Source organism: Bombus impatiens, unplaced genomic scaffold (genome assembly GCF_000188095.3).
Source record: "Bombus impatiens unplaced genomic scaffold, BIMP_2.2 scf_0036, whole genome shotgun sequence".
In the NCBI taxonomy this organism is placed as follows: Eukaryota; Metazoa; Arthropoda; class Insecta; order Hymenoptera; family Apidae; genus Bombus; species Bombus impatiens.
The window spans coordinates 684446-697300 of NT_176455.1; the positions used below are offsets into that span (position 1 = coordinate 684446).

At 34.9% G+C, this 12855-nt stretch overlaps 1 protein-coding gene across 2 annotated transcripts; it reads right to left on the minus strand.

Annotated features, from left to right (window-relative positions):
- Positions 1–753: 753 nt before the first annotated feature.
- LOC100747914 (transcription factor stalky) lies at positions 754–12839 on the minus strand. 2 transcript variants are annotated; one of them, XM_003485070.4, is made up of 8 exons: positions 12387–12524; positions 11344–11499; positions 10212–10666; positions 9556–9802; positions 8468–8653; positions 8146–8395; positions 7857–8056; positions 754–7774 (listed from the first exon to the last, which is right to left on the minus strand). In XM_003485070.4, exons 1-8 carry the CDS (start codon positions 12522–12524, stop codon positions 7640–7642), a joined length of 1767 nt encoding a protein of 588 aa, XP_003485118.1. In that variant the 3' UTR covers positions 754–7639. The 2 variants fall into 2 exon arrangements, with proteins under 2 accessions (XP_003485118.1, XP_012244387.1); XM_012388964.3 differs by having other exon boundaries at positions 7634–7774; positions 10212–10663; positions 12387–12839.
- Between the last annotated feature and the right edge of the window lie 16 nt (positions 12840–12855).

Genomic DNA, 12855 nt, shown 5'->3' on the forward strand with positions numbered 1-12855 from the left:
TATTGAAATGAGTTACAGTAAAAATTTAAAAAAAAGCACAAACAATTGTTTTTGATGGAAGTGAAAATTATCTATAAGAACTATTTCTTTTATTAAATATGCTCCAATATTTCATATAAATTAAGTATTCCAATAATTTTCTTTTATTCCTGCATATAATTTATGAAAATTTAAAGTGTATTTTCATATTCTTTTTAATATTACATAGGAGTGAAATGACTTACGTTGCTCACTTCCGGCCAATTTCAAATTTAAACGGGCAGCAATTTTTATCGAAAAATAAATGAAAACGTTTGAATTTGCTCTTGTTTTATCGAAAGCAAAAGAAAGTACACAAAGGTTTTAATGGAACAACGTTGCTCTACATAAGAAAATATCATGGGAACTAACGTAGAATGACATAGATAACTTCGGTGAAGGAAATATCGACTCGTCTTTTATGTTTCATTTCTAAACAGGTTTTTATATAAAAAAATTAAATTCCACGTACAATATCAGACACACGCGGTCAATGGTGGTAAACATTGATCGCAACAAATCGTTAACGCATTATTTTTATTTAAGTTTCAATGAAGCTGCATCTGTGGTATCACAACAATGCCCTTGCAATAAGATGCCCCACAAAATAATCTGTCAACATGGTTTAAAAATCCACCGATACAATTACAGCTTCGATCTCCATTTTGCACGTTTACGAAAACGAATCATACCAACCGTAAGAAAGGGCAAACGCAATTGTTGTACATTTTGGTCCTTTACCCGCCGATCTCCTGTGTCTGTTGCATCGACATGTTTGCATGTTACGAGACGATCTTTCGTTTGATTAAGGAAATGTAGGCAGAAAACGAAACGTTAATTTTTAACATATTTTAAAAAAGATCGAGTGAGAAGAGAATTTGAAAAAAAGAACCGAAGGGCAAACGTGTTAACAACAAACACAGTACTCACAATACTTCTTTGACTTAGCTAGGCGGTAGGCGCAAAAATAAGAGACGTCGAGTGATCGCAATTCTCGCTCTATTCTTTTTTTACTTTTCTATCTTCCTTTTCCTCTGAAGATTCGTGAACCATTGGCAGAGCCACGAGTATGTACGCGAAGCGTGGTCTCGAAATAAGAGGAAGTAATACGTGCAGGATAAAGGTCGTCGAAAGAATTTCTAACAAACCACATAGCGATATTCGATTCAATAAATAGCTTAGAAATGTTTAACAGGTATCTTATTATTACAAAATACAAACGAGGAAAAAAGAGAGAAAGAAAAAAAGGAGATTCGAAGAAGAGATTCTGATTGCAAGAGAAATGGAAATGAGATGATTTTGAAATCAGACAGAGACATTACATAGAGAGCGTATAATGAAAGAGATGAGGGTTGAAAAATTAGACCCGTAAGTTAATCGAAGATTATTATGTTATCACTTGTCATGTGTAATAAATGTGCTTCGCGATAATTATAAATTAAAAAAGGGTCCAACGATTCCATACGTGGGATACACGACTTGTTACAATTAAGATTATTAAAAAATATATATATATATAACATATATGTATATGTATATTATATAAAACACAGGCGAAGTAATGTCAGTAAAATCGATCTGTACGGGGCGAAACTTTCAAATATCTTGGATGACGGAGGGAAAAAATGTATATCTGACAATTGTTGAAATACTTGAGACCGAACTTGGACGACGCGACGTCTCTTCGTGCATTCCGTGGGCGTGGGACGTCGCCCCGTTCAAGCCACCGCTTACACTAATTACTATTCAACAATTCAAAATACTTATAATGATACACACAACCATGAATAATCTCAACAGCTGCTGGCCTTAGCCCGAACTAACTTATTATCATAGATAACCGTGAATACAAAAGTAATTCATTTTCTCTTTTCATATTTCTTTTTATCGTCATTTATCTATTGCTACGTCGCATATGTAATAAACGTACAATACGATATTACATATCGAGTTTTCCTTTTCTCCTTTTGTTATAAGTTAGTTTCTGGCCGATCAAAGCTCCGCAACGCTCTTACGAAAAAAAAAAGACGCTGGTTCATCAGATCTTGCTTTACAATCTTCCGTCGTTAATTAATTATCTCTCTCCCTCCATTTCTTTGTCATTTCTCTCGTTCGTAATTGTTTCTTTCTCCGCTCAGTTCGCATTGTGGTTGTATACAAAATATTGTAATCAGGACATTCACAATCATCAGTCGCATGCCTTCTCCTTTTCCTCTTTTCCTTCGCCTTCTTAATTTCGTTCCTTCGCTTGTCGCGTCCAAATGTCATACACTTTCAACGCTAAATCGAAATTCGGAAAAGGAAAGAAGAAAAAGAGAACGCATCTCTCATCCGCTGCCTTTACAATAGTTCTCTCTCGGCTTCACGTACGGTTTAACCCATCATTCTCTGTCTCACGTTTTAATTTATATCCGTTTATTAATATTATTACGCTCGATATAAAAATAATACTCAGTCGATTAGTACAGATTTAATACTCGGTGTAAGAACTGGGGAAGGGGTCTTAGCGCTTCCAGTTTCTTACAGTGTGTATTTTTATTCTTTTTTTTTTTTTTTTTTTTTAAACCTTTTTCACAATGTTTTACGATTTACGCCTCTATTATCGCTTCTTCTCTTCACCGTTTATATACTTATCGTGTGTACGTAAGTTTCTCTTATGCATTAATGTAAATTGTGTATGTTTAATGCGCGCCTCTACGCGTGTAACGTGTGTGTGTGTACGTGTGTGTTTGTGTGTGTAATACGTGTATTTATGTGTGACTTAGGACTTCGACCAAGGAAATCTCGGTGAAATCAAAAGATTCACGGTCGCGCAGACGGACGGAACAGTGCTGCGAGTTAATAATTAATTATTTTTCAACGCAAGCCGCAGAGAGGTATCGACGATTCACCCCTTATTTATTTTACATTTTCCATCTTTCCGCGAAAACCCCTTCTCTCTCTCTCTCTCTCTCACACTCTCTCTCTCTCTCTCTCTATTTGTCATGTACAATTATGCATTTCTTTGTCTCATATCATTTTTGTTTCTTATCCTCGAGACTTTCGTATACATTTGTTCATCGTGGACACGAGATGCTCCGTAGCCGCGATTTTCTTTCTAAAAAAACCGCCTCCTATGATCATCGAAGATTAACAACAAAGATGTGCACGTGGTGACGAAGCACCTCGCAGTGATCTCGCCTACTCTCGATCCATCGCTTTGATCTCACTCCAGCTCACCATTTCGGTAATTAATTACATACGCATAGCGTATATAATCAGACGGTCATTGACTATTTTTCTCTTCCTTTCTTCCTTTTTTCGTTTTTTTTTTTTTTCTTTTTTCTCGTACCCGTTAATAAGCGACTCGAATTTGAAGAAATATTAATAGTTCGTAGAGGCACACGTGTTTCGCGAGATTGAGGAGAGAAGCGGATGGATCAAGAGTAGAAATCATTACAATAAGTGGCGTTTTTAACGCGTTAGTAACGTGCACGTGAGCATCTGTATTCAACGAAATCTCCAGGTGAAGGCACCTAAAGCATTGACCGTCCGCATCTCGTACCGCATAAAACCGAGTGTGTCTCGCAGAAAAGGTGGGAATGACCACACGCGCAGTGCCTGATCATTACTAGCTAACGCGTGTAATTGTTCTGTTTCTCATTTTACAAAAGATAAAAGAAAGAATGCAAAGGAAAGAAAAGAGAAAGAAAGAAAGGAAGGAAGAAGAAAAAAGAGAGAGCGAAACTCGTATAAAGTACAATGTAGAAACAATAAATTAAGCCAGTCGTTGCCAAAAAAAAAAAAAAAAAAAAAAAAATGTCTTACGTTAACGTCGGTGCAAAAAACGGTGAATACAATAAATTATAGTTTAAATAATTATTCAGGGGAGGGTCACTTATGTAAAAATAGACGTACAAAACAAGGACGAAGGAAAAGGATGGGGGGAAAATAGGAGTAGAAGGACGCGGGAAGGACTCAAGAGGGAAAATAACTAAATAATTTAATAATTAAGTAAGACAAATCTCGCCATCGGGGATTCCTTTAAGTAGTGTTGGTTAAAACTCTTAACAGCTAAAGTCAAACGCGTAGAATACTGATACATAAAAAAAAATTCTATAAGAAGCCTCAGCTATTTTTTTATTTCGTTCATTATTGTTAAAAAAAAAAAAAAAAAAAAAAAAAAAAAAAAAAAAAAAAAAAAAAAAAAAAAAAAAAAAAGAAAAGAAACGAGTCGTGACGAGTGGCGGTCTTGCAACTAAACCTTATTTAAAAAGGATCGTAATGTCCTTAACGTTTAATGAAATCGATATATCAATAATATTAATGTATTTTTATATATATATATATAATAGCAATACTCGATTTCTCGATTCTAATAATTATAAAAAATATCCTCTAGTTTCAGAATTAGTAGAGAGCTCAAATCTAATTCTACTTACGCATCTACAATGGTAATAATAATAATAATAATAATAATAATAATAATAATAATAATAATAATAATAATAGTAATTAAAAAAAATATAAGGATAATAATAGTTATGCTTTTTTTGTTATTTAACAAGCTACGTCGAGCCAAATATTTATAACTGAGAGAAAAAAAATGCCTAACAAAATAACTGTCCATTGCTTTCACTTCTTTCTATCAATGTTATTTCATAAATAAGTTCATTCTCTTCGCGTATGGTACACTTAAAAAAATGGTATTCTAAAATGTTCTATCAACAGAATTTAAAAAAAACTGGCGATCTATAGCTTGACCAAGAGAAGTCAAGGCCCTACGTACTTTAGTAACTGATTACTTTCGTCCCTTAGTAAGATGTTTAAGCCTAAATGTGTATCACGTATCTTTTAAATAAGTAGTATATACCGCTTAAAAATAGAAAAGTGTTTTACCTATACGAAATTTACAGTTCATACAACTGATGTCTGTAAAAAAGACACTGAAATTTTGAAGAATATTTACAAATTCGTTTTACAATAAAAGTAAATAAAATACGTAGAATATACACTTGTTAAGACTTATTTAAAAGATATGTTACCTCTCAACCTGCTTACAAAACAGGAAGTGTATCGAATACGTACTAAATGGAAGGATCATTTCGACGTACAAGAGAAAAGTTTAGCAATCTGTTATTTGGATCGCAACTATTGTGAAACCTCATCATAGTTTATGCCTCTTCCTCCAATACTCGTGTTATCAATGTAAAGATACCACATCTTCAATGCCATTCATATTTAAAAAATATGTATAAAACAATATTATATACATTAAAAATATAAAGTATATAAATTAGCTTTTGTTATGCATTAAACCGTAATCGTTCGGAGATTTGATTGAAAATTCTAAAAAATACGAAATAAAATACGAATGTATTATTTATTTTCATAATCTTACTACAAGTTAAAAGCTTAAAGATTTAAAAGTTTAAAAAAGGAAAGCAATAGCATTGATTTGTGGTATCATTCATACTCGTATAATAACATAGAACACTGTATCTATGTATGTAATACTTGTATGAGTGTATGTGTAATATGCCTGTATCATTTGTGTCTGTATATATATATTTATACGAGTGTATCCATAAGGCTCCTTTGATAACGACTAAAACTAAGTTGCTCCACTAATCACTGTAAGTGAATTTAAAAGCTCTGTAAAGCAGTGTATGCCAAGAGGTATCACTGATAAGAAGAGCTATAAGAAGAGGGAGAAAAATAAAGGAGAAATATGTAAATGCTGTGTATGAGGTTGTAAAAGAGAAAGATAAAACGTTAATTTTTATCATATGCCCTTAACTATACTCTATGTTACATAGACTAAATCTATTTTTGGCAAAGTTGTTTAGGTATACAATGTTAGATATAACGATACATGAGTAGATGCACTGGCCATCGTATTAAGTGGTATTTAGGGTTGCTTAATACCTGTTTATTAATGTGTGATCTGTACATTCTGGAAAATATAGATCAGTGATAACCCTTAGAAAAACGAACAATTTTGTTTATCTACATCAAAATATCCATTGTTTTCTTGGCTTTTTTACAATATGAAAATAAAATTAAACAGAGTTAAGGAAGAAATTTAAAGGGAGACTGTGGAATATGTGAAACATACCTACAGCAATTGTGGAGCAATAAAATTTGTTATTTTTAACGTCTGGCATATAAATGAATGTTATCTAAGTATTAGTTCCTGAAATTTATGTATGCCGTCGAGAGAGCACGCAAACGAGTATTGTATGACGACAATCTATTCTACGTACCATCGCGTTTTTATTGCTTTCGGAGTCTTAGCTTATATGGTGGTGTGCTGCCTTGTCTATTAAGTACAAATCATCGGCGACTGCATGAACAGTCGACAAGCTTTTTCAATACGTAGAGAAGAAGGGAGGGGGAAAAATACATAAATGGTAGAAAGAGTATTTAAATGTGTTTACACCGGCAGTCTCGTGCTCATGTAAAAAAGTATCTACATCATCTAAATTAAGATCGTATCTGTAATTAAATTATCTGCATTTACTGCAATAAGAGCTAAAAAGGGGAAGAGAAAAGAGATGAATCGTTGAAAGGCCACTAGAATATAATCTTTAAAAATGATACTGGCAAAACTGTAATGTGGCAAAGCTCAAGTTATAAAATATGTATCGAATATTTGTTTCTTTAGTAAATATTTGCCACATTGCAACCGTTTTTCTGTTCCATTGATTTCCTTCCATTTCTTCAGTTTGGATTAATAAGACTTCGCTCGTTATTAAATCCAATTAAAAATAGATTTTGTTTACTAGTTGAGTTCAGTTGAGGGACGTTCGTTTTTTAGCTTGAATATTACGCAAAACAACGAGACAATTATGATTGTAACATCACTGACAGCTAAAAGCCCGTGGAACAAAACGGTTAAATTTTGTTCACTAATCTTTTAGTGACAAATCTTCATTTTTTTGCTTCTTCTTTATTTCTAAGCCTTCTCGAACAGTAATCTAGCACCGTTCTAAAAACTTTCACTGGTGACTGAATTTCTTACGTCACTAAGAAAACAGACAACGACCACCATTCCTTTTTAACGCGTAAAATACGTGCGACACCGAAAGAACAATTTGCGCGTGTATGTACAACGATCGCCCGTCGCTCTCTATAGCTGCAAGCGTAGAAAATTTTGTATAAAAATATTCTTCGTATTCGTATATATCGTGTATATATATGTACATATTTTGAATAACCACGTAATTAATACTGCGTATTTAATATCATCGTTCCTTCGTGCGCTCTGCACCACGGGCTTGGTAGCTCAAGGGATAAATACACATCCCAATATTCTACCACTTCAAATTTCTCGAGACCGTGGAAAAGAGGAAAAGAGAGAAAAGGAGAGTCCAAAAAAGAGAATCATGGACGAGAATCAGTGACAGAAAGGAGAAGGAGAACAATCTCGTCTTTTACACCCTGTGTATCACCGGACAGACTATTCTGTCTAGAGATTCTTTGTTATATATATATATGTATGTATATATATAATATAATATACATATATATATGTATGCATATACATGTATGTGTATATGTGTATATATATATATATGTATATATATGTATGTATATATATACCTATAGCGAAGTCGTTCTGAAGCTGGTCGAAGTGTTTTCAGTGTGCTTCTTCGGATAACGACGTCGCAACCAAATTCAATGGTACGTCCGAGACATTCTCTTCATCTCCTGCTTCAGTTTCTTCTACCTCCGTGGATAAATGACATTGTTCTCGCCCTTCTGCCTTTACATGCTATTATGATATATAGATATTAAAAAGTTTAAACCTATTAGCCTATAAATTAACGATCATCGAATTGTTTTATGATACTTACATGCATCATATAACTAGGTAAGGGAAGAGAATAATTAAGTTGAGCGGTAGGGGCTGGTGGATGGGCACCAGGTATACGTGGTGGCGTTAATGCAGCCATCATTAAATGGGGTTGAATTTGTCGCCGAAGAGCTGCCAACATGTCCGCACTTTCTGCATCCATTTGCTCTGATTGTGGTGCCAAAATTGAGTCACCTTTTTCTGAATAAAAAAAGAAGGAAAATGTATATATAAAAAAAAAGAACATATTGACAAAACCTATTAAATTATCAAGTGTATCTAATGCCTACTTCTATGCCTTGTCGGTTTCTCGCCTTTGGGTCTGCGTCTGCGTGTATGTATCGTGTCCCTTCTCATGGTAACTGGACGATTTACTCCATGCAGTTTATAATAGAGTCCACAAGCGTTACAAACCATTTCCCCCTTCATATTCCTTCTCCAAATGGTTGTGGTCATGGTGCCGCAATTTGTACAGGACATATCTACCTTTTTCGCCATATTACCACTGTGTTGATCGAATTGTTGTTTTTGGTCCTCCACCTAAAGAAAAAAGAAAAACGAATGTAACATTTCGTTCTACCATAATATATTTCGTCATCATTCCGGTCGTACCTTTCCCTTCATTTTATTTGACCACGCTGTAAAGTCTTGTGCTTGCTCTTCGTTAGATTCGTGTTGATAATTAACGACGTCTGGACTCATTGGAGCTTTACTAGGATAACTTTGTTTTCTACGACACTTGGTCTCCTTCCGACCGATACTGGCAGGGCTCGACGGATTACTGTCCACGGATGTACCCTATAGATTAACAGATATTTTAGAAAACCATTGGATATTTATTATTGTTACATTTAAAACCATTCGGTAATTATTGCAACATTAGTTCATAATCGTGATAAATCGAAACGCAGAGAAAATTTATAACTCGAAATTTCCTGAATATACGTAACCTTCCGAGGGTAAAACTAATTTCTTGCAGGTACCCGTTATCGAGATAAAAAGGCAATAGAACGGAAAATAGTATTACAATCCTGTTTCTTATTATAGAATAAATTGAAGAATTTCTCATGCGGAACAAAACGCGTTTAAAAATCTATAGAAACCCAACTTATCTGAACATCTGTTAACAGTGAGTTGACATGGTGGACTTAGCGCTTATGGCCTATCACAAAGGGCTTCTCAGTTATCTATTATCTACAAGGCCTACCACGTTTCTTACCTGCGAGCAGATGGGACCTGAATAATCCTAAAGGGATCCCCCTTGACACCCAAGGGTCACCTGACCTGTCCTCTTTTCTATACCTGCAGTTCTTTTCTGATATTTGCATTGAACAAACTGCAAGGACTTCACATGGAAGAACCTTTATTTGCACGAAGATCACGGTCAAAAAAGTATGAACATAAAAGAAAATAAAGATTTTCCGTGTTTCCATAAATCTCTGGATTTTCTTAAGGTATAATTTTCTTTTCTTTAAGGTATAATTTCGGAAAAACAGTAATCTTTTACTGCTTCTATAATAACATCGTATACTTTATTAATTCCCGATCGCAATTTATAGTTCGTAAATACGTATATTTGGAAAATCCTAAAGGTAAATTGAGAAAAATTCCCAATGACACTTCAAAATACCCACGATTCAAATACAGTGACAAAGATTTATATTATTGAGTTAAAATATCATATCTTAAAGTGTACAAACCTTATTTTCTATACACGAAACATTAGTACGATTGCCGAGTACAGAACAGTCGGGTACAGTACGTTCGATCGTTGTCCCTTGGGTGTCTCTGTAAAACCTAATTTGCGGAGATATTCTGTCCGAATCAACGGCAGTAATACCGATTTGTCTGTTGTTGATCAAGGAACGCAGTAAATTAGTTGCTTCACCAGTAAATCCATTATTTAGTTTGTCACCATTTGTCCTAGTAATCTCTAAACTCCTGTTGCTATATGAGAAGTAAAAACAAAGAATACATCTTTCAATTCTAAAAACGTCTAATAATGTAATAATAAGATTTCAGGTGCAATATGAAATCTGCAATTAATTAAGTTTTATCTTTAAACGAACTCTTATCTCTAGAGGAACAACCTGTTACAAACAGTAGTTACATTGATAATCCTAAGGTAAATATGTATTAAGCACACAGGATTATATTTGGATAGTCTTAACAAAAGATAATACAATCTGTCAATAAAAATCTATGTTTGAACTTTGAGACTGTATACATATAGTTTTATTAAATAAACAAGAACATATAAAAGGAAACTACATTTATACACTACAATTTAGCTTTATGGTCTTATCATTGTATGACATAAACCACCCTGCTACCAAATTTTAAATTCTGTACTCACTTTGCTAATGCTTGCCACAACTTTGTTGTTTCTTGATCAATATTTGTATCTGAACAATTACTTTCTGGTGTATCCATTCTATTTACTGGACTGCGATTAGGGGTACTCGTTTTTGATTCTTCATAATTTGTTTCTACTTTCATTCTTTTGTTAATGGTCATATCATAACCATTTTCTTCCCCCTCAGTATCCTGCTCATCTCGATCTTCTATTTCTAATCTGTCTGGATCAGAACTATTTGAACACGTATCATCTTCTGGCTCACACTTAATGTTATCATGCTCAGGCATGTCATTGGTGCACAACTCCAAATGATGTGTTTGAGTCTGAGGTATAACGTTTTGATTAATGCTGGCCGGAGAGTTAGGCTCCTCATTGAACAATGTTTTGTTCAATTGGAGAAATGACTGTAGAGGACTTAAGCCTGCTACTTTGGCAGTGGAGAAAGATTTCTTCTGGAAAAAAGCAAATTACTATTTACACTACAGGTTTATTTAACTAAAACATATGAAATACTTAAAACTACATACAAAAGAGAACAGAAAAATAACAATTTAATCTTAAATTATCACATTCATTTCATCCAATGCATCACTTTTATTAAAATTCTAGTAAGCAAATATTTTATTGATTTCTGCATAAATTCTCATCTATCAGAACAAATTAGAAATACTATTTTAACATTTGCACTTTGTACTTAATTATACTTAATTACAATACATTTATAAGAAAATAATTAGTTACGCACATATATTTTTCTGTTCTGCAATTATTATCAAATTGATAAGGTTAAAGTAGACTGCATTAAAGGAAACCTTGAAGTGTCTTACATAATTACTGATATATCAGGGCAGAGAAGCAAATAAACAGCAGGTTGTATGTGTTAAATGTGTGTTTACAATATATGGAACATACATGTGCTAAGGCACATCCTTATCTACAATCACATATTGCACATTTCCAGTTGCATCATTACTTAGAATGGAATGACTGCTCACTGATGCTACTGTGTTAAATTAAGTCTTACTCTTTTAACCAGAAAATAATATGATTCATATCATTTAATGACCCATGCCCCTATGTTCCAATATTCCTCTATCCATGGCATTTAAAAAAAATATTTGTTGACTACCTGATCATCGTGTGATGATAACTGCTTGGCATAATCCAGGTACTGTTTGAGTATGACATCAGATTTGTGTGACACTTCACGGAAGTTGTGCAGTACATCCAACTTGTACACGCACCGGTGACAAATGATTGGTGGCAAAGAATCTCCATCTTTTACCTGAATAAAATGCAATTACATCATTGCTTTTCTGATCCACCAATACATACTCAGTACTTGTGATAACAATCTTATTAGAGTAACTCTAATTCATTCCTATAATATTCCCTATAGAAGATCAAGTAACAGTTACACATTAAAGCCATTATGGAATGCAATGCTAATAATTACTACATCTTAAATCAAATCTCCTTAATCTTAATCATATAAACACAACTTTCAATATAAAAACAATGGAAGTAATTTTGTTTAATACAAGCGCGTAAAATACAGAATCGAAAATGCAGAATCGCAGAATGTGTCCTAATTTCAGGCAAAAATTTAAGATAAATGTCAAAGAGGAATATAAATATAAAAACGGGCGATTTTTTTCTAAGTAGGTTGAACGGAAGCAGAGCTTTTCTCCAGAAGAAGAGAGTGTTCATATATACGAGTGCGAATCACGAATAACGAAGATAAAGGAGAAATATAGGATAGAGTGAAATGTGACAGCGACTCGTGGAATCCGCGTGTGAAACCTGATAACAGGCCGTCTAAATAAGGAGCTGCTCCCCTCTCCGTGAGTTCCGCAGAAGCGAGGAGCACAGAGCTTATCACTGCCATTTTAAATCCCCCGTGAGTCGGCTTATCTCGCGGACACATCTCTTGCCAAACTTTCTCCCGTGGCACGCGCACACACACACACGCACCCTTGAGATAGTAAGGTGAATAGAGATAGAAGACGACGGTGGAGAGAGAGCAGGCGTGATCGAGACGAGGTAAGAGCGATAGGAGCGCGCGTAAGAGAGAGGGAGACACGATGACGAGTGCGAGAACCACAGATGGTCGCGTCTGATTTATCTTCGTCTCGGCACGAGGACCCGGTGAAAACTCTTGACGAAACTCACCGTAATCGAGAGGCACGTCAGTATCTTATCGGCGAAGTTCCGCTGGGCGCCTTCCTCTTCGAATATGGACAATTTGACACCGTCCGACGATAAACAAAGGCGACACAGCTCGTAGAACTTGGGCGGTACATCGAACATAATTGTGAGCTCCGGCTACGTTGCGCCTTGCGTAAAGCGCGAGTCATCAAGAGGTAGACTCTTTCCTTGGCCGACGTACTATCTTTCTCCACTGCCACTACGCGTTTAGCGACGAGGAAGGGTACACGATCACTTATCACAGTCACCGCCGCGGCTCATTGTCAGCGGCACAGTACACACGGTCATACAGTTATGCTACCACATAGAGAGGAGACCACGAAGAAACAGAATGTTTCTCCGACTTCCTTTTTATGATCCTGCTCACTGGGAGGCGCTGACGATTACTTCCATCTTTGAAGTTACTGAGTTTCACTGGAATCATCGGACTCGA